This window comes from Charadrius vociferus, unplaced genomic scaffold, assembly GCF_000708025.1.
Source record: "Charadrius vociferus isolate BGI_N301 unplaced genomic scaffold, ASM70802v2 scaffold366, whole genome shotgun sequence".
Lineage (NCBI taxonomy): Eukaryota > Metazoa > Chordata > Aves > Charadriiformes > Charadriidae > Charadrius > Charadrius vociferus.
Window position 1 is genome coordinate 1,268,107 of NW_009648900.1, and position 27,382 is coordinate 1,295,488.

The 27,382-nt window shown below is 41.8% G+C and overlaps 1 protein-coding gene across 1 annotated transcript in view; it reads left to right on the forward strand.

Annotated features, from left to right (window-relative positions):
- The window catches only part of CREB5 (cAMP responsive element binding protein 5), a 213,930-nt gene that overhangs the window by 136,880 nt on the left and 49,668 nt on the right, over positions 1 to 27,382 (forward strand). The window contains exons 5-6 of the mRNA XM_009887187.1: positions 7,472 to 7,598; positions 9,722 to 9,832. Coding sequence (XP_009885489.1) covers positions 7,472 to 7,598; positions 9,722 to 9,832 — 238 coding nt within the window. The remainder of the gene's footprint in view (positions 1 to 7,471; positions 7,599 to 9,721; positions 9,833 to 27,382) is intronic.

The window sequence follows — 27,382 nt, forward strand, 5'->3', positions numbered from 1 at the left end:
AGTTTCTAAGACCTGTAAGAGCCAAAAGGCAAATGTTAATGGGTTGTGTGAGGCTTCCAAGGACCTGCTGGTCCTTGTACTTATGCTGAATTTGCAGAGGTTCCTTAAACATGTGTTCAGGAAATATAGGTGGCATTAGCACAATTGAAGTTTCTAAAGCCAAGATTTATCATTGACTAAATCTTTAAATAAGAGTTTTGCCCACTAAGTACATTAAAGCAGTGGGGCTGCTGATTTGTGGGGCTTTTCTCCTACAAGCCTGGGTGAAAAGTACAGAATTCTTAACGAATTTTGGAGGCTTTTTTCCACATGTTTCTAGAATTTTACTGTACATATATCTATCCCCTAACTTTTTGTTTTGTTTTTGGCTTATTCTTTCCCTTCAGTTAGATGTTCTGTCCCTGTGAATTAAAGCAAGTGAGCAAGAATGCATTTCTGATGGAGTTGCTTTGTTCCCAGTGAACAGCTTTTCAGGTGACATCGAGGGATATGTGAATTGAGAAGTAACATCTCTTTGCTTGATTTTGACTTTGTCCATGTATCATTTCATATCTATATGCTGCATCTTGCTCCTTTTGTGATGCTTGTTGCTGAATTCCTTCTACCTCTGTGCCAATGTATAGCTTGTTATCTTAATTGTGCCAGATCTCCTCAAACACTTACGTGGCCTTTCCCCTCACTTCTGAATCAAGCTTCTTGTCCTTAAGACTTTTCGCAGCTTAGCCTTATCTTATCTTGGTCCTCCAGTTTCTCATTACAGTGTCAAGCATCACTTTCACTTTGCCAGCGTCTTTACCATCAGCTAGTTTCTCTTTCCCAGGCTGAAATCTCTTTTTGTCCAACACTGGGAAAATACCTTGAGGTAACACATATACAAAAATATATGCACACTCTGTTTAAAAATCTCTACAGGAAGCATAGCTTTGTCTGGATGCTCCCCAAATCCTCTAAGTTGAGCCACAATTTTCCCTCTCTAGAGTATTGCCCTTCCTGTGTCTCAATCTTAGTTACTCCCTTCCTCTTGCAAACTTCCTCGGTCCTGTCATTTCTGAGCATATGAGTTAAATAAAAAACATACAAAGAAACAAAAAAGCAACCAGAAGAGTGCCACTAGACTGTCTCCAATTCTTTAGCATATTTATTTGCTTGCTTGTTCTATCTCCGTCTTCTACTTTTCATCTGGTTTGTGTCTCTAGATTGTAAACAGACTGTGCAAGAATTGTCTCTTATCTGTGTTTGTACAGTGCCAGGCTCAATGGGGTCCCCGTCCCGACTGGGACCTTTGGGCACCACCACAGTATAAATGTCTGCTACTGATAATAATAATCTACCCACATCATGCAGATGTCTGAATTGTCTGAGAAATACAAACAAGGATCTTTACTAGGTTGGCAGGGAGCCATTAATTTTAGGTGCCAGTTTTCTTTTCCCCTGAATATGGTTTGGCTCTCTGAAAAACCTGGCGACATAAACCTCCCACTTCTTGAAAAGCTTGGCTCTCTGGTGATGCTGTGATTAAAACATCGTTAAACATGGGATACAGCAGGTCAGGTGAGGTCCCTGCAACTATGCAAGGTATTCCAAGTACTTGTCTGATGCTTTGCTGTTGCTTTCCTTTGTGCTTGTTTTTTCTTTCCTCCTCTGAATGACAAATGAATAAATTGAAACTAGGCAGAACTGCCCTACTTTGCGGGGGGAGGGTGCACTTCAAATAATGGGCCACAAATGAGGAAAGCTATAGTTGGATTGATAGGCTTAAATAATGGCACTGTGGATAAAACAGCAGACCAGCAGTGAGGCAATCCCTCCAGTCAGTATGCTTTTCTCAGGTTAAAACATCCCCTCTACGTCTTTGCCCTCTGACTGAATTTTTCAAATATTGAAGGCCAAAGAGAGCACTTGGGTCAGGTACTGTGGCCTCAGTAGATGCGGTGGAAGTGGTTTGCAGCCGGTCTGTAGAACCATATGCTGCAAGTGAACTTACTTTTTAGCAATGAAAACTTTAGTTGCCGCAATACCTGGTTGTCCATGAGACATTCAGAGGGCAGACCGTAGCCAACTGTGCTCATTCTCAGCATGGTATACTTGGGTATACACCCAAACCACATGGACATACTGACGTACCTTGAGAAGATCCAGGCTGCTGGATCCAGGTTGCACCTGGATATGCATTGATCATAATGGTATCAGTGCTGCCTTATTCACCCGTGTCTCCCTATTGTTTCCACTAGCTCTCCCCCGTTTTATCCTTGGTCTCTAAGATTTTTGGGGCAGGACCTCACCCACAGTTTCTAAACCACAGCTTCTAAGCACTGTTATAACAAATATATGTATATATACATACATATATATATAAAAATGATGAAAGTCTGGGCAGGTCTGTGTTGCGTAACTGGAGCATGGTGCAGAAATCCCTGAGCCAGTGCTGACCCAACATGGCAAATTGCCACAGCCCAACCAGCCACCTGTGGGTGCTCCTGTATGAGCTGGCTGGGTCTGGAGGCCACAGAAAGTCAAGAGATGAGTTCCTGTGCTCCAGTGCAACTCCATATACTTGCAGCTTTACTTTTTCCACACCAGAGCTAACTAAAGTAGAACGAACTGGGTTCTTGCTGACCTTGCATGAATGCTATGTGCAGGAGAGTAACGAGCAGGAGAGAGGTCACAGTAAGACCCACTGACCCGCAGTGCTTTACCATAATAGAAAACATAGTGCAGTGATACTTTAAATAGCATCCGTCCTTCTGCACGTAGCCCTGAATGGTCTAGTTCAGTATGAACCTAATCTCATCAGACCTCAGCAGCAAATTGTCATCTGCAGAAACTGTCCTTGAAGACTACAGGTTAAGGGAAGCCTAGTCTTTTAATAGACAAATGTAGTGTTTAGTCATCAGACAGTCTAGAAAACTGGGTCAGATAGGTGTTGCATCATAGCAGACAGAAGATTTGGTATTAATCAAGAGGGCACATAGCGAAGTATATAGCATAGATATTTGATTACATTAGTGGAGTTATCTTTAATCGTTGGGTAGAGTCATATGATGGAACATGATCGAGTCACCATGGCTTAGCGGGGTACCGCCCATCTGTTTAAATGTTAGTAAGGATGACTCACGGTGTTAGCACGACCGTGCAGAGGGAGGGGAGCCAACGTGGTCAGTTGCAGCAGCTTGGCTAACACGTGGTATTTTACTAAGCCACCGTAACGCTAACCATCCAGGCCACGTACGCCCAAAGAGACAGTATACAAATGCTGACTGAGACTCCATCGTGTCCAACAGCAGGCTCCTGCTGGAACACAATAAAAATTCTTAAATTTGGGAAAAACCCCACGGATGGCCAGATTTTCAGTGAGGTTGAGCACCTGCCAGTTCTCTATCTTATCTGTCCTTTATTTGTGGGCTGTTTGCCCAACAACCCTATTTATTTAGCAACACAGGTGCCAAGGTATTAAAATCCCTCAGTCAGCAATATTGACTGACAGGCTGCAGGCAGCACCTCCTCAGCATTTACAGAGAGGAGCAGAGTTGACGTGTCCAACATTAAAAATAACAATTACAAACTCTCACTGACTTTCTTTGCTGCAGGATAGAAAGCAACAACAAAAGAGATTGTGTTGTCCTTGGAAGGAGAAGAAATGTCTTAGACAAATTGAGTATCTCAGCCCGTTACGGTTCTGTGCCATACACATTCCCTGAGCTCTGTGCGAGGGAGTGCGAGCACGTGCTAATGGATGACCTGTATTCAATGTGGAAGCAATAGAAGTATCCATGAGTACTGGCCAATGTCAGCTTCCCCAATGGGGAGCCGAATCTGGTGTGCATTATGTAGCACTTTTATTGGTGGCAGGAGTGGTGCAGCCTTTTCGACAAAGAGGGTCAACCTTGAAGCACAAGGTTTCTCTGACTGCTCTTCACCTCTTTGCAAAAACACGCTTGGGAACAGACTAGCAGGAGTGTAGCAAGAAAAAATACCTGAAGTACTGAGGATTTTTTTTTCCTCTAGCTAAGTGTAAAGCATATGCAGACCCCCAAAGCGAAGCAGCATTAAAGGTGAAACTGGGGACAGCAAGGAAGCTTCTTTGCCATTTTAATAAATACCAGTAATTCCCTTTTGCCCAAGTCCCATATTCCCAAACTTATTAAAGCAATTTTGGAAATTTTTTTGGCTCTGGAACATATAAGCAAAACTCAAACCATGCAGTCCCTTGAGAATCACTTGCACAAATTACATAGGTCAGGCCAAAATAAGTTTCTGTCAAACAGCCTAACACCTAAGCTTATTATGAAAGTGGTGAATTGTACAAAGGGTCTGTATGTGGGACAGTCTCAGAATGAATAAAGGGAGGGGGTTTGTTGTCATGGTACTTGTTTTACTTTGGTCCCCCCAAAAACTCAAGTGATAGTTTCATTGAATGAATTGCTCCTGTTAACCAGCGCGGTTCCCATTGGCTGTGTCTAAGCTGGTGGACCCACAGGGCTCCAGAGCTCTGGTGGGCAGGTGGGTGCGCACCCCAGTTTCGTCCCAGGACAGGCATGAAAGTACACCAGAGTCTTCTCCTTTCCTGCCCACTCCTCCCTGCCTGCTCTCCTGAGAAGAAACCCATGGTGTGTCTCCAGCAGGGGCTGCAGCACACTCTGTTCTGCTCCTCAGCCCCCCCAGTGTGGGGGTCTCAGCCCTTCCGTGTGGTAGCTGTCGCACAGACTTTAAAGTACGAGATGGAGAAGACCTGTTTGAGCTTGTTGTCTGCTGCTCTGCAGGGCTGTAGCTGCGGTGTGGGTGGGCTGGTGGGAAGTGGACTCTGCTTGTGGGGGTCACCACAGCCTCTGGAAACCAAACTGAGATTGTTCTCCTCCTCACATTCAGCCTGGTATCTCCTCACTTTTTTTTTTTTTTTGAAAAGGATCACTGAATCTGGTTTTTGTGCTATTTTGACCCTGTCCTGATGATTCGTCAGTCCTCTTGTGTGAATGAGTGCTGGTATATGGAGCAGCTGTGTTTTAAGTGGAGAGTAGGATGGGTCAGGAGCTGTGTACTGTGAGTGTATTTTCTGAGCTCATTTTTCCTGCGCTACATCCATTCCAGTTACACCACCCCCACAACTCCCCAGGCCTTGTGCTGAGCTGACTGTAGAGTGCCCTGTCCCAGAAGCTGATTCATGCTCCCTCACAGTGCTTCTTGCACCCTCTCATGGGGTTATACCACATATTTGAGAGACATTGTCCTGAGTTTCTTTGGGGGAATATGAAGATGTAAAGTGCATCATTTGAGGTGTTCAAGGCCAGACTGGATGGGGCTTTGAGCAACCTGGTCTAGTGGGAGGTGTCCCTGCCCATGGCAGGGGGGTTGGAACTACACGATCTTTAAGGTCCCTTCCAACCTAAATCATTCTATGATTCTATAGATTCTGTGATATTCCTCCATCAGCAGATAACCACGTAGGCATAGGAAGAGCTTCTTGTCTGTATATGAGATACATTTGTTGTTTTGTTGGGGTTTTTTTCCCCTTCTGAATAAGTACTGTGTGTGTCTGGGAGGATTTTTAAACTATCCTTCAAAACACAGGCTTTTTCTCTCCATGGAGAACCAAGACAAAAGGATGGGTTCAGTCCTGTGCAGCTGCTAAAGAGAGGGCAGCTGAGGGCAGAGGGCTGGGAGGAGCAGGGATGGCTGGGCACAAGGGAGTGGGCAGGGCAAGGACTTTGAGGTGGCATTTGTTGAGACGGAAATGTTTCTGGGGAGAATGGGCTTGAAGGGAGGAGGGTTGAAGGACTGAAAGTCCAAGAATGGGAAATACTGGCGAGTTTTAGGGAAGAGGGGATTAGGTGGTTTGAGGTCTGGGCAGAAAAGATTGAGGCTTGTAGGTTAGAAGAAGCTGGTGTTGGCATGAGACAGGCACCTCTACTTTGGGAGCCTGGATGTGGTGTCCTCCATATGGGATGTCTGTGAATCCCATTGCTTACGGCCTTTGTCCTCTTTGCTTGTTGTTAGATAAATGAAAGTGACAGCTAAAGTTAGAGGAGGGGTGTATGTATTCATGATTGCCAATATCACTTACAGTTGGAGGGGCAAGAAGTAAAGCCCCATCATTTGGTGTGACACGCTTCAGACCAAGTGGGAGAAGCGACTGTTTTCCCCCTTGCAGCTCTGAGGTTATGACTCTGCTTCCCTGACCAGCCCAGCCTGATTTTGAGGCTCTCATGGCTAGCTGTGGATTCATCACTGAAGCAAAGGATGCTTCTGCCAAGTCTGAAAATCAACTTCAATGTTTAGAGGCTCCAAACGTCTTTAGATTCTTTCCATGCTCCCCCCTGTATAGGCTCTTCAAGCTCTCAGACTATGCCCCCTTCTCTCTGGTCCTTCTCATACCTTTAGGGGTATTTCTCCTGCCTAATAAACAGGGTAAACCACATACTATACTGCAGAGCATCCTGCTCTGTGAGAAATAAATGTACGAACTTGTACTAGCAATGTTTGTTGAGGCACTGTATGTGAAAGCTTTCTTATTCATGCTTTTTGAAAAGGTAACAAGTTATATTTACCCCAAACTTCAAGCAACTCATACCCTCCAAAATTAAAAAAAAACAACAAGCTGATTAATTTAACTAACTCCGAAGACCACATTCTTAAAGGCTATTTTCAAAAAGTAGTCCCAGCTTTGTTTAATGCATTAATTTTATGATTGTTCTTTGTGAGTGGGCCTGCTTTCTCACATGCAGTCTTTTCCCTCTGCTGTACTTAGAAAAATCCTTCTAAATCTTTTGAACTCCTTTTGCCAAAATAACTCACTCTGCTTTTTTATAGTCTGTAATTTTTGCCTTTACAAGCTACTTAATCTGAATGTAATTTCACTAATTTTCTTTCTTTTTTTTTCCCATTTTCTGTGCCCTAGTGACGTGCTAACTGGTAAAATCAGGAACCTCGCTTTGGAACAAAAGATTGGTAGAGTTTCACGGGGGAGAGTATCAAGAGTGAGATGAAATACTCATTTTAGAATAGTTTATTTACAGGTGATAACATTTCAAAATTAATTTAAGATTGTTTAATTTTCTGTCATAGTCTGGAAAACTATCATCAAGATATTTTTGTTCCCAAGGGCTGAATTTATAGCAATGCACTGATGTGGCATGCCAGGAAATTTCCCTGCTTTGTAGAAATCTTTTGCTGGCCTCTGTAAGAGGCAGAGGTGCATAGAGCGAGACTGGCTGTTAGGTTTACATGCATGTTCTATCAGATGAACTATACCGGTGCTTTAACTGATAAATAGCTTTAACTGATGAATAGAGGGATGGTGATTCATCTGTTTCTTGAAAACTTTCTGTTCTACTGATTTATGCAGGAGAGGACAAATGCTGGATTGGCTTATCTGCGCCTGCTTGTCTAGAGTTGCCTGTGCCTTAGCAATGGCTGGCACGGTAAGGCTTGTTTTGGTCTCCGTAGCCCATGACAGCTTTCTTTCCTTTTCTCCTAGGCCTGTCCCAGGTTCTCTGTCTTCACTACTGCACCTACACAACCGACAAAGACAGCCTATGCCTGCCTCCATGCCTGGCACCCTGCCCAACCCTACCATGCCTGGATCTTCTGCTGTACTCATGCCTGTAAGTTTTTTGGTTTGGGATTTTTTGGTGGGGGAGGAACGTTGCTTATTTGCTCGATTCAACCTATGCAGAGGTGAAAGGCTGCTGGATTTTCTAAAATAACCAAAGTGTAATGAGTTAAGGAAGCTGGATCTTTTTCACTGCTTCATCTTACACAAGAGTATTTCTGGTGCAGTTAATGGTATTTTAATTAGTGTGAGAGTGATTAAAAACAGTTTACATGAGAGTACAATTTCTGGTTCTCACAGTTGGTCATGTAGGTGAGATCAGTATGCTGGAACAAAAGGATTTTTCTCAAGTCAGACAAAACTGGAAAAGCCACGTACATAAGTTATGCCAGTGAACTCTAAGTAATCCTCTTGTTTGTGGGAGATAATCAGCTAACAAGAAACAAATGTGACTTACTTTTCCAGCCCTTAATTAGAATTTGGTCATGATCGCTGCTCATCTTCCACTCATTTCTGCAGAGTTGGGAGTATTCCCCATCTTCTGGGACAAACGGGGTGCAATTTGCAGTTGTGGCTCCAAATTCTTAACTGATTTGAACGACCATTTAGCTATAAGGTAAATAAGAGGTGGAGATGAGTACAGATGCCATGGGAAAGAGGGGATTGGGAAAGGAGAAGTTTCTGTTTCATTGAATGATGTTTGGAAGGCAACCTGAGAGCGATTGACCATGGGAGGGAAGAAAGCACTGCTTGTTCTGGCTCTGCTGGAGCAAGGGGGATGTTTCACAGGGCTACAGTGATTCAGGTTTGGCTGCTATTTGAGCAGCCATTAATAAGTTATTAGTTAATAACTTATCAATAAGGGTCTCCTGGAGTATCGACCAGGAAGTTCAACAAAAAAAAATATTAGACATGTCACTGTGGGCAGGTTTTTTTTCTGGCATGTTTCCTAAGGAACCTGAAATGGAGCAAACATCCTGCTTCAGTGTAAGCTCAGGGCCTTTGGGTTGCTGCTGGGGAGCCCTTTGGGCAGCTCTGCTTGCAGACAAGCAGGTGTGCTCTGGCTGAGAGCCCCGGAGACGTGAGTGTGGAGGCGAGACAGACCCTTTCAGCCCTGGCTGCCCCGGCCACAGCTCCTTCCCCCCTGACCCTCCTGAAAGGGCTGTGGAGGACGTGGCGGTGGGAGCTGCTTTCGTCCCATGGAGAGGGTGAGGGGCCCTGGTGAAGGCAGCTTCTCCCCACCAGCAGGCAGTGGGATGTTGTCCTCTCCCCCGGGCCCAGCACCCACTCTTGCTTGGGATCATGGAGGGTGGGGAGTCACCACCTCACCACAGGGCACAAAAAATAGCTGGAAGAGCTCAGGAGGATCCAAAAGGACTTCTTTCTTGTGTGAGCCAAAGATTCAGGGGGCCGGCCCGAAGCAAGGCAGGATGCTCAGCTCCGGCTGAAAGCAGCACCATAACCCTACTTACCACCCCTAGCAATGACGAGTGGTGTAACAGGCCTTGCTCTTCTCAGGGAAGAAACGCCAAGAAATTATTTTATCCAAGCCTTACTGCCATTAGGTTTTGTTTGAAAATGGTATCCCTCCCTCCCAGCCTTATGAGATTAGCTTGCAGAAAGGGCTCTGCATAGCCAGGAGGAGTTCGGCTTTGGTTTTTGCTATCTCAGCAGTACATGAAAGCTTCCCTTACAAGACATATGGAAAACTCTTCTCAGCTGAGCAGTCCGAGTGAAGGAAAAAGAGCCAACTCATTTTCCATATACTCGGGATTGTAGATTTTTATTTATGTTTTTAACAAGCTAAGTTGGGCTGCACTGACAGGGGAAGCCACAACTTTATACAGTAATGCTTTTAAAACCACTTAACTCCGAGTGTTGTTATACTGAAAGGGAGAAAATCATTACAAAAAAGCGCAAACCTGGGTGGCTGCTACATTTGTTTAGTAAAGAACCCTTTTCTTTATAATTGGCTGTGAGTTTTCAGGGCCGATTCTGATGAAACGCACGCCTATGTGCATACACACATGCAATTCACAACACAGATTGTTATTTTTCCAGTCATGACTTGAAGAAATAAAGCTGAGTCCATTTAAATAGAAACCAAGTGTAAATTCTTGCAAATGTCTCCAGACATTTTCAAACCTTTTTTTTTTTTTCTTTTTCTTTTAACAGATGGAGCGACAAATGTCAATGAACTCCAACATCATGGGGATGCAGGGGCCGAACCTCAATAATCCGTGCGCTTCACCTCAAGTCCCCCCAATGCATTCAGAAGCCAAAATGGTAAAAAGAGAAAGTTAAAAAAAAATTATTTTCTTTTCTTATATTGCTCTTGTGGACTGGTTACCCAGACAGTGGGGGATGTAGCCAGACACTGCTTACTTCATTCTTAGTCATATGTTATACTCTTTTTTAATACGCTGCAGTAAATTGCCTTTGTGTCTATGAACTTTCAAGATGTTCCTAGTCCTAGCTGAACTCTCGGTGAGAGAGAACTGAAGTGAAGGGTGGGCTATCTGATCCGTACTGTGTTAAACGGGATTTTTGTGCAGATTAGTGGAATTTAAGCAAATGGTCTGGCCGGTTCTCTCATGGTGTCTGTGCTCCACAATTCGGCTTAAAGAAAATTGTCAGTTAACACAGAGTGAAGTAAAAAGTGTCTGATATTGGAGGGAGTGTACATAGTCTTTGTTTTTTCTGGATAGGCACATGGTGTGTCAAGGTAATGGCAGCGTTAGAAAAGCAGACTGAGCAATGTATATAAAACTGGGATATTTTCTTTGCTTTAGTGCAACAAAGGTGTTGCCGTCAAAAAGAAGAGTCAGAATTTGGACAAAAATAATTTATTTATACGAGTCAAATGTCACAGTGTTTTTTAAAGTTGTTGTATGTCTTACAAGGTCAAGGCTTCTCAGGCGTATGTATGGGTATAAGATTAATGTAGGTAAACTAAACAACAAGTGGGCATTTATAAGTTTTCCCTGGCTTTACATGCACTCTCATGAAGGTATTCGGCACTAATATCCCTGGAACCAAGTTCGTCGATTTAGAAACACTTAGGCTTTTTCAGTTTCAGAACTGCCATTTGCTGGCAAGTGGAAATACAAGGACAGAAGTTTGCAGTTTAACTCTGTAGAGTTTTTATCCTCTTAAGATATCTCATCATAGTGGAAAACAGGAGTAACTTCATTGAACTTCTTTCAGTGGCATTTTGCCAAGGTAAAATTGTCCTGAGTGAGAGAATGAAATCAAGCCGGCAAAGATTAAGCAACCACATGTTTTTATATATTTCTACTTTGCATGACTGGTACAGCTTTTAAAGTTGTTGTCATCTATCCTGAGGCAAAGAAAAATATCTTCTTGTCTATAGGTATGGTGCATGCAAGAGACTGTGGGTTAAGAGCAACAACATATATGAGCTTATTCTATCTCTGTTTTCTTAGATTGGGTAGGTCATGCCTTCGCCTCACTGTTGGTCTGGGTTAGGCTGTTAACCCAACCTCTGTTAACACCCCGTCTAAAACCACACTCCGTAAACACGCAAGCCAGTTGGCCAGAAGAAGAGCGATAGCCAAAAACGCTGTCTCCCCTGGCCAAGGAAAACCTGTGGTCAAGAGTTCTCTCTCTTCTGTACCACACAGTGACGGTGACATGCCAAATGGCAACAGCATCTGCAGCAAAGCTTGTTAAAAACTTTTTGGAATAGGCAAGTGTTTTTTCAACGCAAGCATAGCTGAGCCAAGCTAAATACTCCTTGGCTGAATAAATCGAAAACTGGCATCTGTTTTGGGGACTAAAGGTTCTGTAGTTTACTCTACCCCCGCACCCCCTGCCTTTTTTTTTTACTGGAAGTGTGAGACTACTTAAGAACAAGATTAAATTATTGGTGCATATGGTGAGAATTCTGTGCTTTAATAGCTGAAACTGTACATTAATACAAATTACTTTTTAATCTGGATAAGCAGGTTTTGTCCCTAAATCTAACGTATGAAGGCACGGTTCTTTCAGACAGAAATTGCTATCGGTTCCAAAACACTGTATAGCGAACAAGCAGCGCCTTTGCTTCTCAGGGGCTTTCTGTCACTCTTCCAGAGATGGAAAAAATCTACATGCATTAACTCTTAAGAGCAAGAGGCGTAATTCGGAGCTCCAGGACCTTTCTTCTTTTCAAATGCAGGGTGGTTTTTTTTAATGTTCTATATTCTAGTTTTATACTTTGGTTCTGTTTCAGCACACATGTAATGTAAAAAGCCTCTTCATTTAGCCACTGCTTTGAAGAATACGAATCTATTCACCATACTCCGCATGAACAAAAATGGAAAAAATGTAGGAAATACTCAGAGCAAAATTATTTCTTACATGTAAGGTCATGAATTTTAATTCTGAATCATCTGTATTACAGGCATGTTTGTTCTTACTATCAACTATTTCACTTTGCTTCGTGCTCAAAGCATGAGACTTCGCATACTCTGGTGACTTTTTTAAAAAGTCTAAAATGAGGGTGCTTAGTACCTTACCGGCTTGCATCCCGCATTAGGAAGGAATTTCAGATTTCCCTGGATTCTGCTAATGCTATTACTGCTGGTGCATCCAGCGCTGCTTATGTTCTCTTTGGCTGGCCCCACTCTGCGAAGAATATGTGTTGAGCATTAAGCAGAGTCATCTAAGCTGCTTGCAGCTAATGACGGCAGTAACTGGAGAAGTTTGGGGGACTTTGGGCCTGATTCATCAGCCGTCCAAATCCATGGCAGATGGATCAGCATTTTCTTTGTGCCTACATAAGAGAATGCAGAACAGACTCCTCTAGACGTGAGACCCAGATGTGAGACCAAATCCTTCTGGCCTCAGGGAAGTGTGTACCTGAGAAATGCAAGCATGATTTGGTATGCAGCAGTCGTAACACTATTTGGTGACGTGTGTAACTTGATTGACTTCTGTAAAAATAAATATGAACAAATAATATCAGTGTGGATGCTGTGTGATGCCAAGATTTTTAGAGAAAGCAGATAGATGGCAAAAGATTCACACCCTTGATTGGTTCATAATCAGTTTGTAGTAGGAAATGGAAGCCAGTCTGATTAATACATACATTGTCTGATATTCTGGCACATATAAAGTCACATACAGAATATGTGTTGCATTAATGTTATGTTTCTATAATAAGCAATTTATTTATCTGTGCATATTTTAATCAGATTGCGTTACCTGGCATTTATAGAAAGCCACACTGCCACCCAAGATGCTTGTTGCCTGGTTTAATCTTTTGGGGAGAACGTTCCTTCAAATATTAAAGTATTGTAGATGACAACCCAGAGCTGATTTAATTTATCACAACAATCTCAGTTTCCCTCACAGTGTGCTTCTCAATTAGGTTATCACCTAATGCTTTAAAACTGTCCTAGTAAATGAATGAGTGAACATCTAAATCAATACTGCTTTCTTCTTAGATTCAGAGCTGAGTGGATAAAACCTTTCCGCTGCCCACCAAAAACACACATTGATTTTGTATTAAAATATATTGCATTGGAAAGTGGAGGAAACATATAGCTGTAAGCGTACACGGTAAAAATATGCAGAATAGCACGTGCAGCATATTAACATGTGGTTCAGTAGGCTGAGAATATTATGCACTTGGAATTGTTGGCGGTGCCTTCCCCTTAATATACTGCTTACGTTCAGTTTGGTTTGCAGTTTCAGAGTATTCAAGGTTTTGTAACTCGGAAGTGCAATACTGTGTGGATTACTGGAGTGAAAGATAAATAGTGTGCACTGAACTTCTGGAAGGCTGCATGAGGGCAGGTCTTTTCAGTGGAGCTGATGCCTCTCTATCTGAATTCTGCAAGGCATTGATCTTTACCTCTAGGGATTTATGAGCTCTGAAAGAAGGTATAAAAAGCAGGGTGGAAATGAAAAGAATTGAACTTAAAAATACAGTTTTCAATTTGACCTGATCATTTTTTTCTTCTACACTCTCTGTCAGTCCCTTGCTAGATACGTAGTTTTATAAAATTTAAATAAAATGTAATACGTGTGGCTTGGCTGTGCCTGCTTTCCTGACAGAATCTGTATGGTTCTTTAAAAAAGAAAAGAAATTGTTTCCATATCAGAAGTACGTAGGGTTGTGGGCTATTGTTTTTGCCTTGTATGCATTACTAGGTTGAACCGTAATAGTAAGAAAATGAGTTTGAAGGTGTCTATCAGATGTGAGAGCAAAAAACATAACCAGAAAAGAAAAGTAATAAACCAGTAATGAGCACGTTCCCAATCATAATTGTAAAATATCCGTATTAACTGAGCCTTATAATTTACCTAAGAATGCTGGACAGCTTTGGTGGAGGAGGAGGAGAGGTGAAAGAAATTGGGGTTAGCCAGGTGCCATCAGCACTAATTTTTATTTGACATAATGAGAGTTAAGGGTCCAGATCCTACTGGTGGCTGTGAAAATCCCGGTCCAAGCGTCGCTCAGGCCTCCGTCCCAGCAGAAAGGAAGACGGGCTGTGGGGACCTGGGTGCATTTCCTGTGGCTGTCAGACAGGCACTGCTCGCTTTCTCCAGACGCAACCAAGGGGGAATGTCTTGGCCGCAGAGGTGGCTGGCTTTCCTCGGTTGCAGACTGGGGTCTGTGTTTGGATGGAGCCTTCTGCTGCTTCTTGCTTTACAAGTAGCATGTGTTTCTGTGCCTGTGAGCTGTGATGGTGCAACTGGTGGAAAGGGAGAAACTACTAGAGTAAGCTCTTAGCCCTGGTCCCAATTTGGTACTCGGCTCAGCCCTTGTAGCAGCCCTTGCTGCAGAAACAAGAGTGCTGCCCTAACAGCAGTGGCATCCTAGGGCAGCTGGTGGGCTTGGGAAGGACATCCCACTGGGTACCAGCTCTGGGACCAGGTCTGCAAGGTTTCCATACTTTCTTCAGGCAGGAGGCTGGGACAGGCGCTCCGGGCAGGATCAGAGCCATTGAAGCTCAAGGTTTGGCTACTTAACACTTCATGACTGAAGATATTTTGTTAAATGTAATAAACAGTTTGAAGTCTATGTTATCCTATCAAGCTGGCTGGGAAAGGAATTGCTTTAGTAGGGCAACATGCATTGCTTCAGGGCCAGAAAGCTTTTCTTCGCATGGATTCTGGACTACTGGGCAGAAAGAAAAATGTCACATCTCTGCAGAGCTTTCAACAGCAATTGCTCATCTTGTCCTTCACAATAAAGCAATGAAAGCAGCGTGAGAAAAAAAAAAAAATCCAAAGCAAAGCCTTCCAATATAAAAAAAAAGAGTTGTGACAAAATTTCCTGTATTGGTAACTGAGAAATGTTTTCAAGGAAGGGACTGTTAAATAGTTAAAAAACACAGCACTTCTGCGACTGTTGACAAAACTCGCTGTTCTGAAATTGTATCTCCTGTTACATTTGCGCTTGTGTTTTAAAGTCCCCAAAGCCAACCTTTCAGTGTGGTCCTGATCTATGCTTTAAAATCATCCCTGGGCAGTAGCTTTGCCTGCAGACAGGATGCCTTGCTGTGGATTAAGGTATTATCGTGATGGGTGAAGCTAATCATATTTTGTTTTGTTTACTGAAACAGGACCTCGTACCCGTCATGCCTAAATGCTGGATTATGGACTAGACTGGGTAGGAACTAATTCTTCTTAAGCTGTCAGTGGCCCAATAAGCGCGATAGAGAAGCGAGGCGGTCTGGTTACTCATAGCTGCTGCGAATATGTGTTGAATATTTGATCTCGCTTCTCCCGAGTGCATACAAATTGCGTTGCTTGTTGCAGACACAAGTTGTAACAATTCCTTGCATTTTTCTTTCTTTGTGTCACTTTATCCTGCGGTGATCTTTTCAGCACTATTTCCCTAGAAGAACTTGGATTTTTATTATTTTGTTTGCCTTTATTCAGCTGGGTGTTAAAATGACCTCGCTTTCTCCCCCACCCACCAGCCCTCACCCTTTATCTTTCCCTCTGTTTCTCCACCACCCTCTCTTTCCTCAGAGGATTTACTGTCTTTGTAGATTTGTTTCTCTTTCTCCTTTTCCCTCCAGTGTCCACCCTGATTTTGTAACCATAGCAATAATTGAAATACAATCCTAATATTTGCTTGCTGTAGCTATCATCTAGCCCAACACATGAACTGCGGGCTCTTGCGTGTTGTAAGGTTTTGAAACTTAAGTCAGACGCATCTGTATACGTGAGGGCGACTTGTTTGGTGCTGAACTGTCCCTTCCAGAAAAGGTTTTGTTTGTCTAAAGTTGTGTTTCACTGGGGACTGGTGCAAGTAAAAGCAAGTCCTTATGGTAGCGAAGCCAGGGAAAAGGAAATCATAAAAATAAAAACAAGGTTGTGTTACAGGGAAGTTCTGCTTCGCATAGATATGTTTCAGTCTTTTGCTTGGAATTTGTACAGCTTTCACTTTCCAAGATTTCCAAGATGAATAATGGAAGTTGTTTTGCACTTCAGGCCATTGCATATTAAGCCCGGCGTTTGCTTGGGATGTGCGAGGGCATCTTATGAGAAGCAGCGGGCTTTGGGGTGGAGGGGGTGGTATTGCGCACTTTACCAGCTCCGTATTTTAACCACCGAGGACACAAGAGCTGGAAGCAAAATTCTCATGGCAATAAATCTCTTCTTTATGGACAGGCTTAAAAAGCGTTTTCTAAAAACTATACAGTAGCTAATGAAACATTTTATTAATTATGATAGCATTCCTGTGAGATAAATAATTTTAGACTGTTGAACCGAGAGAGAAAAGTGAAGTGACTCACTAGAGGCCACACAATTTGTCAGTGGAAGAGCTGAAACAAGCACAGAAGAATTTCTGGCTGCCACTTCCAGAAAATACAACTTCTGTCTGAGTATAATTTATGTACATGTATTTTTTTCAAGTTATTGTTATTTGTTAATATTGGTAATATCAATATAATTGTTGCAATATAGTGTCTTTTCAGGACTAGTGAAAGAATGCGAAGGCTGTGAACTCCTCAAGCTTACAGGGGGTGCAGGCTCAAATTTAGGATTCAAATTCAAATAAAGGTGACGGTTGGTGTTTGGATTTAATGCCCCTGAAATTTCCCGAACTTTACTGATGAGATTTTGGCTCAGAATGACAAAAATTAACTGATCTTCTGAGACTTCTGTCATCTGAGATGATGGAAGCCTTGTGAGATCAGCTTCCCTGGCATCGTGGCTTTCACTGAAATCTCAGGAGAGCACTTACTTCCACATAATGTCAACCATATCCAAACCAGGACCAACGAATACCCCTGTAGAGCTCCTTCTAAGATCACAGGCATATTTGAAATACTGCTACAAGCTGTGTTTGGTCTGAGGAAATGCTCACAGCATTTGTTGTTTCTTCTGTCAGATATGGCCGGTGACACTTTTCAGCAGTGGGTGTGTTATATACTGTCTTCCAGATGTTCATTAGTGTAACTTCTCTTATTTATGTTCGGAGAGTTATCAAGGAGGTAATTTAAAAACTGGGACAGGCTGGGTCTCCCACCCTGGAAACACTTACGCAGCAAACTTTGCTCTGCTTGCGGTTTTTACTAGCAAATTGCGATTTTACTGTATGAAATGGCTGTGAATAATCTTCCCAAATGTGCTCTGTAGTCAGACTGCATGGGATGTAGCATAGTTGGTCATGTCCTCTGCACTCTGTATCCTCCTTATACTACAATTACTGCATAGCCCACCTTACGGGACCCTCCCCAGGGGACCAGAGCAGTCTTTACTCACAGCTTGTTACTTGTGTGCTTGAGGACTGATTGCAATTTCTCTGGCAATGTGGGCACCTCCAGGCTACTCTGCTTTAGATAGTTTACCCCATTTTAAGTGACTTATGTTACAAAGATGACAGTGAAATGCTTTCTATAACTGAAATAATTTCCCATTAGTATTGCAGAGGCATGGGGAACACGGATTTTGACCAGCTAAAGATGAACTTTAAAGATTTGACTAAAAGACTGTCAGTCTTGTAGGAATATAATTTAATTTATGCAAAACCTCTCTCTTCTAGTCATGGATGTGCTATTTTTTCTCCTGTTTTATATATTAAAGTCAGACTGAAACCAACTCATTACCTTATTGAAAAATGTTCTAAAAATTCTTATTTTTAGATAGTATAATATTTTTCATTTAGTAACAATATCAGTGTGGAAATGCTTTAATTTAGGTTTGTTACCTTTCTTATATTACATTTTCATTCATAAAAGCTTGGTCTTAAAATTATGTTGAAAAAAAAAAAAAAGAATCCTTTTGTGAAACAGAAAAGCAGCAGGCAGGATTCCCGTAGCTTTGTTTTTCACTCTACTAGAAATGATTTAAAACAAAATACACACCTTTTCACTGCAGCTCCTCTCCTCTCCTCTCCTCTCCTCTCCTCTCCTCTCCTCTATTTTAATTTTCCAAAATAAGTATTCAGATAGGAAACAAGCCCCATAAGTAGGTTAAAATAGAATTCCACACTCCTCTAGCTTTAAAAAATCAGAGGCAACATTTTTGATGTAGTCAAAGATTACTTTTAAAATTTAGCCCTGATCCTCAGCTGCTGTAAACTGTATAAATTCTTTGACTTCAAAGGGACTGTGTGGTTTTTGCATCAACTGAGGACCTAGTTTATACTTCTGAATCTCAAAATTTTCCTTTAGGCAAGCTCTGGCCCTTCCACAATTTGATACTGCCAGGTAAGCATTTTGTTGGTTTTGGCTTTTGGTTTTAATGTGTTTTTTTTTATTTTATTTAGAAAACAGTACATATTTGCCTCTTCTTTTTACACATTGGTGTTTTGCCAACTCTTCCAGCATCTTATATGAACCTTTTCTGACTTAATTTTTCAACTCTGCTTCCTATAGGTGTTCATTACTTAATATTTAAAGATAAATTATTTTCTCTAAGCCCCCAAATAATATCAGAAGAGTTCTTCTAATTGATTCATCATATCAAGCACATTTTTGACTCACCTCTATCAGTCAGTGACAGGTATTGGTACCTGTCCCCAATGATTCAGAATGAAAAATTGCCAGATATTTCTTTGAAACTGATAGATGATTCATGTTGTTATATTTAGGCCACATTATTTTGGAATGTTTAAATTAGACTAAAAGCCACCTCTGAGTATACATGTGCAAATATAGAGTACATTTTTAGTTTCCCATCTGGAAATACATATAAAGTCCAGGGCTGTTTTCAAGTTGCAAGAAATATTGTTATATTTTTATTATGGTATTTCAGTTCACACTCATGCTAATATGAAAAGTTTAGTAATGGCATATCCTCAATACTGCCCTCAAATGCCAAGGTTACACATGAAGTCCAATGGGATCTAGCAAACGTTTAAACTTTTATTAAAGCCCAAAGCCCAAAATAGACTTTACTAGACCTGTACAAATTATTTTAAATTATGTAAATATTTTTAATATGTCTGGCTTCTGACAGAACACCACTATACACCAAAGTATGACATTTGCCTCACTGTGCCAACTTTTTGATTTTTTTTTTTTCTTCCCAAAATACCTAGCATCATTACTGGATTTGACTAGAGTCTGCTTTATGTGCTGCCTGTGGTTCAGGAGAAATATATGTAGAGGATGGACTGTGTTCGCCGACTGTTAACAGAAGCTCTTTAGCATGAGGTTAAGCGTGAACTTTGTTTGGCTGCCAACATAACAGGCAGGAGATACCCAGGATAAGGGTGGGAGAAGTCCTGCTCTGCTTTCCATCTGATGGACATGTACAGCTGCTCTGAAGGCTGGTGTTGGTGTGCAGTGTGTGTGTGTGTGTCATAGAAAACTATGTATTTGGGGTTTTGTAACAGATATTGCTCTAACTTCATCTTCTAGGAATCCTCTTAAATTAAAAAATCCTGCAAAACATTAATATCTGGATGTGTACGAAATCTGGACTGAGTACTTCATTTAAACAAGAGGCGGTGGTAGGCGAAAGCAAGAGCTAACAATCGGAAGATCTCCAGCTTTGTTGGTCAAATGTCTGCAGGTGTGTGTGTTTGTGCACATATGCATGTGTGTAATTTCTTTTTTCTTTTCTGTGTTTTTTTTTCTTCTTTATTCTATGCACTTTTACTGTGCAAGCATAATCTTATCTATGCCGATTTGGCTAACTTTGTCCATCTATGTATTTGTGCATTGCCTTATCTTTTGGTAAGAAACTGCTTTTCTTCAAATACTTCAGAATGTTGAAGAACAATAAGTAACTGAAAATCCATCTGTATTATCAAAAAATCACTTACTAACATTTAGGATGACTACCATTCTCATAAAGAATGGGAAATTTGTTCTGCTACATTAATTTGCAGAGAGCTGTCAGTCTTCTAGTTGATGTTCGTGGTGGATTAGTTTGATTGGAAACTTGATCCAAACAATGTTTGAATTAGTTGAATAAAGAGTTCCCAAAGGTAGTCTAGGGTTTATGCGAAACTTGGTATATAAATGCATCACTGCTGAGAATTAAAATAGGAATGAACTGTCCTTGGTGGAATTTGTGGTTCCTGGGATTGTCCAAGGATACCGAAATCCTTAATTTCAGAAAAGAAGGTAGCTTGATCTCATTTTAAAGATTTTATAAAGTAAAACTTCCCTTTCTTCTACACTTAAAATTCAAGATGTGTTTGTACTAGTCTTAGTAAAACTGGTATATGTGAAGCTATTTTTAATACTGCCCACAAAAATCTAAATCTAGGGCTCCTAAATCTATCCACAACCTGGGCAATGACCATCTGGATGAAGTAGCTCTAGAGTTCCTCACTTTACTAGTTCCTGTCTTTGGTCTGTCCCCTCCACAATGAAAACAGCAGAGACCATGAACATGCATTTCTCTGGAGCATGTAAGATCTTTCTGCAGAGATTTTTAAGGTCAAAAGCAGAAGTGAAGCTCTCTTGAGCTGCATGTGTGAAGGAGATGATAAGCAACCAGGATTAAGTCCTGGATGCCTTTAACCAGTGATGCTGTAGATTCTGCTGAGCGCTACGTTTCCCAAGGTGTCCGTCTTTCAGAAACACACTGCCAGCCTCCTGGCTGCTACACGACAGGAGAAATCATGATGTGCACGGGGTTGGGAAACGGCATTTGCCTGAAGTCGTGGGCTGCCTGCAGGTTGATCTCCATCCTTTGTTTCTCAGTGGGATGTTAGCATCATGAGTGATGGACCGATATCCACACAAGGCTAATGGTGACAGCACATATGCCAGGAGCCTCGCTGCAGGACCCTCGGCAAAAGTCAAGGAGAGGAGCCCAGCAGGCTCCATACAGGTTCTGGGCGCTCCCAATGTCCATACTGGGCAGCCATGTCCAGCGAGGAGAGAGGGTCTGCACTGCTGGCGCTCCTGAAGTAAAGGAGCATATGTGCCCTCTGCAAGGCGTAAAGCCCAGTTCTCACTGGCAGATGTCTCCTGCTCCTTCCTGAGCCTTGGTGGAGAGTAGGGACTGGTGTTGGGCTTTGCTTTCTGGGGAACACGTGCAGGAAAGGTGGCAGCGCATCTGTGTCTCTGTGGCTGATCTTCTTTGAAGGAGAAAACCGCTCAAGACACACCCCCAAGCCCCTCTGCTCTTCATTTACACACCCCATAGGTGATGTTAGCATGGTATCAGTGAACACCGTACCTGTCCACTTGAATCTCCACATGGCATTTGATGTATCTCCCATAATAAATTATGTACTTCAAGCAGCAATAACAATAGCTGAGATTCTTGAGATGAGAAGAGTCACGTTACCAGAAGTACCAAAAAGGCTGATTAAAATTAAATCGTAGCAGACAACAGTTGTGTTACAAAGGAAGGCTCGGTTACAGCCAAGTCACTTTCTTTGCTAACCTCTGACTTATTTATTTCTCCTGCATGCTGCAGTCTGCATACTCTTTCTGGCTGTAATGAGCATTAATTGATTAGCTGGATCTATGAAGAGCTTGAGCACTCGTAAGTACTATCCCAGTGGGTACACAACTAAATAGTTTATGAGGTAATTAGTATTTTAATGCCTTTTCTAATGAGCCTTTTCAGTAATGAAATCTCACGAGAACATTATTGGTTCATATATATTTCTTCAGACACAACAGAAGGTAAGCTAATGCTATTAAGAGATTTTAAAGCTAGTTTATAAAATGGTTTTCAGTAACTTATTTTTGAATACTCGCCTTGCTTCATTTTGCTTTATTAAAAAAAAAAAAAGCCATCTTAATTTTTCCCACTGCTCTGCCTCTTGCACTCCTCTATCCTGACAGAATTCTTACACTATACTGCAATTTCAAATAATTGGGATAATTTCTGAGGCTGCTACCCGATCTCCTAAGCTCAGCTGTAAGTAAATAATACCATACTGTCTGAGCGTGTTGTTTCAGATGTGTTCTCATCCTGGGAAAAAAAACAACTCTGTGCCTGGCTGCACAGTGCCTTGGATTTATGACTGTGTCAAGTTTGAGAGAATGACCAACTTCTACAAAGCTTTTCAACGTCAAGCTGAGCTCTGTTCTGGAGGCTCGAAAGCAGCACAGAGCTTGCAACCATACAGGCAGCCTTACTCTACCTCCTCCTTCAGGTTCATTGCGTGTACCTTGTTGTACCCAGGTTTAACCCATAGTGGAAAGGACAAGTTCTGTGCCTCACATTTTATTTCTCTGGTGCCTAAAAGAAGACGGCTTCAGACAGCTTTGCTGGGAAGATTATTTCGGTGTTTGAATGCCTCATTTTCTTGTTGGCTGTGGGGACAGTACTTGCTTTTTGTTCTCTGGAGATCACAAAGTATCAGCAGCTTTTTGTGTTTTCATTTCTTAGGGCTCACTTCTTCCAGCTGGGAAGCGTGGTCTTGTCCTGAGTGGGACTACAGCCGCAATTTAACAACACATAGTGATGCTGTGAAACAGGCCAGGCCAAAGACCAAATCATGTATGTTTTGGAAACCTGTTTCGTAAATTAGTTTTATGTAGTCTAGGTGATGTATGCCTTAAAATACTTTGGAAACTTCATTTTGAGTGAGGGATGTACAAATCCAATTTAACACTAGAAGCTGTAGCAGTAAGACTGTAAGAAATTCCCCTATACTGATCTCATTATGTAATGTAAGATGTAATGAGTCTAATTCTTCCTTGGGGTGTCTTTAATGGTGTCAGGACAGTTTCACGAAGGATGGATTTGGCCTAGGGACACCACCACGGTAAAGCCTGACTGTCTTCCACTGGTATTTCTCTCTCTGTCTCCAAAGCTTTACTGAGACCTGTCACTGTGATATATTAATAGCCTAGTACTTCTTGATGACTCTAAGTTATTAGTAGTACATGTATTGTTTTCTTCAAAGGAATATGAAGAGCCACTTTTTCAGTTAGGGTAACTGTAAAAACCCCCTCCAGAACATCTAGAAGCAGTGTCCTTTGACTTCACGTATTTGACCTTGCTTGCAATACCATGCATTGGAAATGCTTAGGAGATGAAGACTGCCCAACGCTGACCACTGCTTTCCACATTGCCTGCCATCTCCACACCCTTCTGCAACATGAGACCCAAGAGCACAGGAGAGGCTAACGCCTTCTGTGTCAGGTCCTAACAGCACCCGCAGAGTTTTCTGTGCTCACCCGTGTGGCGTGGTGGAGCCCTCTCCTTAAGGCACAGTCAGACGTCGTCTTGGGATGGAGGCTGAATGGTCTATTCTGTTCCCTCAGCTGAGATGTGATAGCTTCCTGTGTCCATGTACACGGTCTGTTTAAAATACAAAATAAATCAGATTTTCCTGAATTGCCTTCAGAGGTGAGCCAGCAACCCCAGCTGCTCTGAGACCCTCTTCAGGGTCAGCAACCCATGCCAGTGCCTGGAGAAGAAAGTTCAAGTGAGAAGGTGCACATCAGGTTACCAGCCCAAGAGTAGAGGAAAAATATCCTCAGAGAAATATTTTGGTTTCCATTCTGGAAATTTCGTAGAGGGTGTTTCTGCTCTATATTCAGAAGCTTCCTTAGAGGAGAAATGATCCGTGAGCTGTCTGAAGGTAGAAGCTCTGAACTGTCTGTCTTTGATGGCCTTTGGACTTTGCTAAAGCCATCTCTGGACACAAATGGAGCACGGTCAGAATTAAATTGGGGTGGTGGGGAGACCACTTGCCAGACGTTGCTTTTGATTTTGGTAATATTTCTTTTAAACTTGAAATGGGCTGGAGTTGTTCTGCTTGCTTTTTCGGAGACTCTCTATTTTTGTTTGTGCTTCCTGAGTCATCACCTGCCTTGCCAAGACTTTATTACATCTAACAAAAGGTATATTATTAATGCACTGTGGCATGCACAAAGCCTTTCTATGGACTTCACTGGACTTGGGGTCCTCCCAGATTCATTTTGCTCCCTGTCTCTGCTCCCAAGCAGAGCTCTGTGCTCTACTCTGAGAGCACGTAAACGCTGAGCAGGCTTTGACATCTCATTGGCTTAAAAGCTCAGCTTTCTTGCCTTCTGATGCGTTCAGATCAGTCCTCCTACCTTTCATTCCGTAATAACATGTGTATGTATATCTATATAGTCTCTTTAGTGATTTCTAAAAGAGCAGTGGAGAAGTAGGCACTGTAGAAATGCCTTGCCTCTTTTTGAAATACTTGGGAAGAGCAAAAGGCACTTAAAAGATACATTTGACACCTTCTATTTCTTTTTCCTCCTTGTGTGTACCATGAGGTCATGATTAATGGCTTTTGTGATGTTTGGAGGGCAGAAATCACTTGCATGTTCAATTCAGGAAGACCTCTGGATCGGCGGGGCCCAGGGGAACCGGCAGCTCTGGGTCTGAAGGACCCGTGATGTCATCTCATGTGGCCACGGGGGATGCAGCTGTTACTTCTTTAGGCATTATTCTTGGATAGGACTAAGGTGTGTGGGTTTTTTTGGCCTCCCAAACACATTTATTCTGCCCTGAGCAATGGAAAGATTCCCCACCCTCAGAGGAGGCTGTTTAAGATGGGGGAGTCTTAATGTGCAGGGGCATGGGGCTGTTGGGGGTGTGCATGCAGTTGGACAACCAGAGAGGGCTCTAGACTTTACAGATCCACTTCTTGTGATGCAAAGTGAGTTCAAAGGAATGGGAACCTGTAAATGAAGTTTACTTGAAAAAAAAGCTACTATGAGATAGAGAAATGTACACAGTAGAGAAATAGGATATTTTGACATTTATTCCTGGCTTTCCTGGGGTGTCTTGGGCTGTATAAACTCACTGCTATTGTGTTAGTGAAACCCTAGATTCCCTGAGGCCATAACTGTGACTGGAATTTAACTTCTCTTCCTTTGAAGAAAGAAGAGAAAAAGTAAATTTATAACACTAGTGTAACTCCTGTGAATTCTGCACATAAAGGAATTATGAACAAACACATAATTTAAGAAATTATGGACAAACTCATAATTTCCTGGCAATTTCCTTCCAAATTATGTGCATTTTGAGAATATATATTTTCTATATAGAAGGAGGAGTGGAGTTGAATGCCTTCTTTTTCTTCAGTCCATTTGTTTCAGTAAAAGAAGATGCTATTGAAGACATGTTGGGTAGATTGTCTGGTGTCTTTGATGAACTTTGCAAGAAATACGCTATTTCTGTTTACCTTTTGAATGAAATAAATACATTCAAAAAGCATGGATAGTTTAAGCATCACATTCTCAGAATATCTTTTTTTCTTGCAATCTACTGAACTTTAATTCAGAATAATTGTGTTGTATTTACAGTTCAATTTAGATAATGTTTCCTTATGTTTACATTTTGTGCCTGGCTAATAGGTGGCAGATACTGAGTGAAATTAAAACATAGAGGACCCAGACAATAAACATCCCAGCTCACAGTTAGACTATGAGTCTTTGTGCTTTTTCATAGTGTGATTTCAGCATCTAATTAAGCAGATGCTCAAGTAGTTTGGGGAATCAAATCTTAAATTGCTCAATTAAATTACTTTTCCCTATCAGCATGAGCTTCAGTGTCAAAAGATAAATTTGCAATCAGGAACAAATATTTGGGATGAAAAGTATGACATTAATTAAACCACCTCAAAAAGCCAGAAATAGACTGTTAGCTAACAACAGAAAGGGCAAACTGGAAATGTGGGAAAGTACAGTACGTCTTACTACTGCCTATTTTGAAGAAGATAGATAGAGCAAAGGATATGCCTGAATTTCATCAGTTCTGAATTGTTTTCTGGGAATATGCTACTATTTCACATTTAGGCGTTATTCTCATCACTAATTTGGAACATTTCCTTTCCCACCTCTGTCAGTCACATTCCAATCAAAAATTTGTCCCAGTGCATATTTGGGGATGTGGAACAGCTAGTGGCATATAATTTAAACTAAGTAGGACGAAGATCCTAGTTTATGTGTAAACAGCATAAAAATCAGGGCTGTCTTTATGGTTAATTTTTTTTTTTTTTACGAATATCACTGCTTTAATTCACCAACAGTTTTACTCCTGAGCAAAGAAAAAAAGATTTCTGCATTTGTAAATGAAGCTGAAACCATGGGGTTCGCAGTATGAGGGCCACCCGAGTACAATGTCCGCATTAATCTTTGCTCCTTGCACAGGAGGCTGGAGCTGCCTGCCAGAGCTAATGAATGGATTCTCACTCCTCCACGTTAGGCTATTACCAAATACAAAGGCTGGTCACAAATTATAGTTTGTCTGATGGCATCAGATATAAGCATTAGAAAAACATTTGCTTAACAGTGATAATTAGTCAGCGATAGAGGCAAGATTGCTTTGGAGCACTGAGGCAAAAGTGGCTTTCTGTGGGAAAAAGCCTGTTGCCTGTCTAGTGATTCATAAAAAGCAAAAAAAAAAAAGGTGCTTTAGTTAGATCTGTTCTAAAGGTGAGACCAAACCACAGCGCTTCTACAAATCCCAAATAACCTCAGTCTTTACTGCAAACACTGCAGTGTTTTAGAAGCATTACCTTTCCTCAATTAAACAAAACAAAAAAAATCTTGTTGGAGAGTTGTTCCTGGCTTGGATTGGGATCATGCTTGCAGAGATAGAGTGCTTCACCGAGTGGATTCCTTTTAGCTTAAACCTTAACAGTTAAATTAGAAGAAAACTCACAAGTGGCGCAGAGGAGCTCAGCAAATCACCAGGCAGCCTGGGCTGCTGAGATGCTTTCGTTCTTTAGCAATGAACTCATACCTTGGGCTTTTGTATTCTCGGGGAGAAGAATCCACAGTTCAGAGAAATGCTAGAAAGAGGATGGTTAAATGAAGCCCAACAGTAAGCAATTCGTGTTACTGAAGCATGTCATTGAAACTTGGCACAAGTGCTAGCTCTGAGCTTGTGCCGTGGAATGGTTTTAAGTGCTTGTCATCCCATAGATACCGCTGCAAATGTTCTGTACTGTCTCTCCTTTCCTGCGCTGTCTGGGAGAGTGAGTACAAGAATAAGTCTATGCATTTTCATTTGTTTGACTTTGAGTTTTCTGTGCTTTGGTTTCAGTAGCATGGCTATCAGATGAATGAGGTTGTATCCATGCCAGGAGAGATGCAAAGCAGCCCATTACTTCATTGTGTGGTTGATTTGCTTGTTTGTTTTAAAAGTTTGCATGTACTAGTGAATGCAAGGGGATGATAGCATCTAATAATTGTAGTGCTGGCAGGAGCGATGCAAGCTCACCCACACAGCCTGCCAAGGTACCTCTAGTCTGGCTTGCGACACCTTTTTTTTTTTTTCTTTTTTTTTTCCAGCGGTTGTCCTGCTGCCGTAGCACAGAACCAGAGAGCAGCTTTAAAGTGCTCACAACTGGTGTATGCAGTGAGACCACCTAATTAATTTTCCTTTTTGATGTGATTAGTTTTTAACTGCTATGTTGGCACCTCTCGTGCCGAGGTATTTAATGGGGGATTCCTG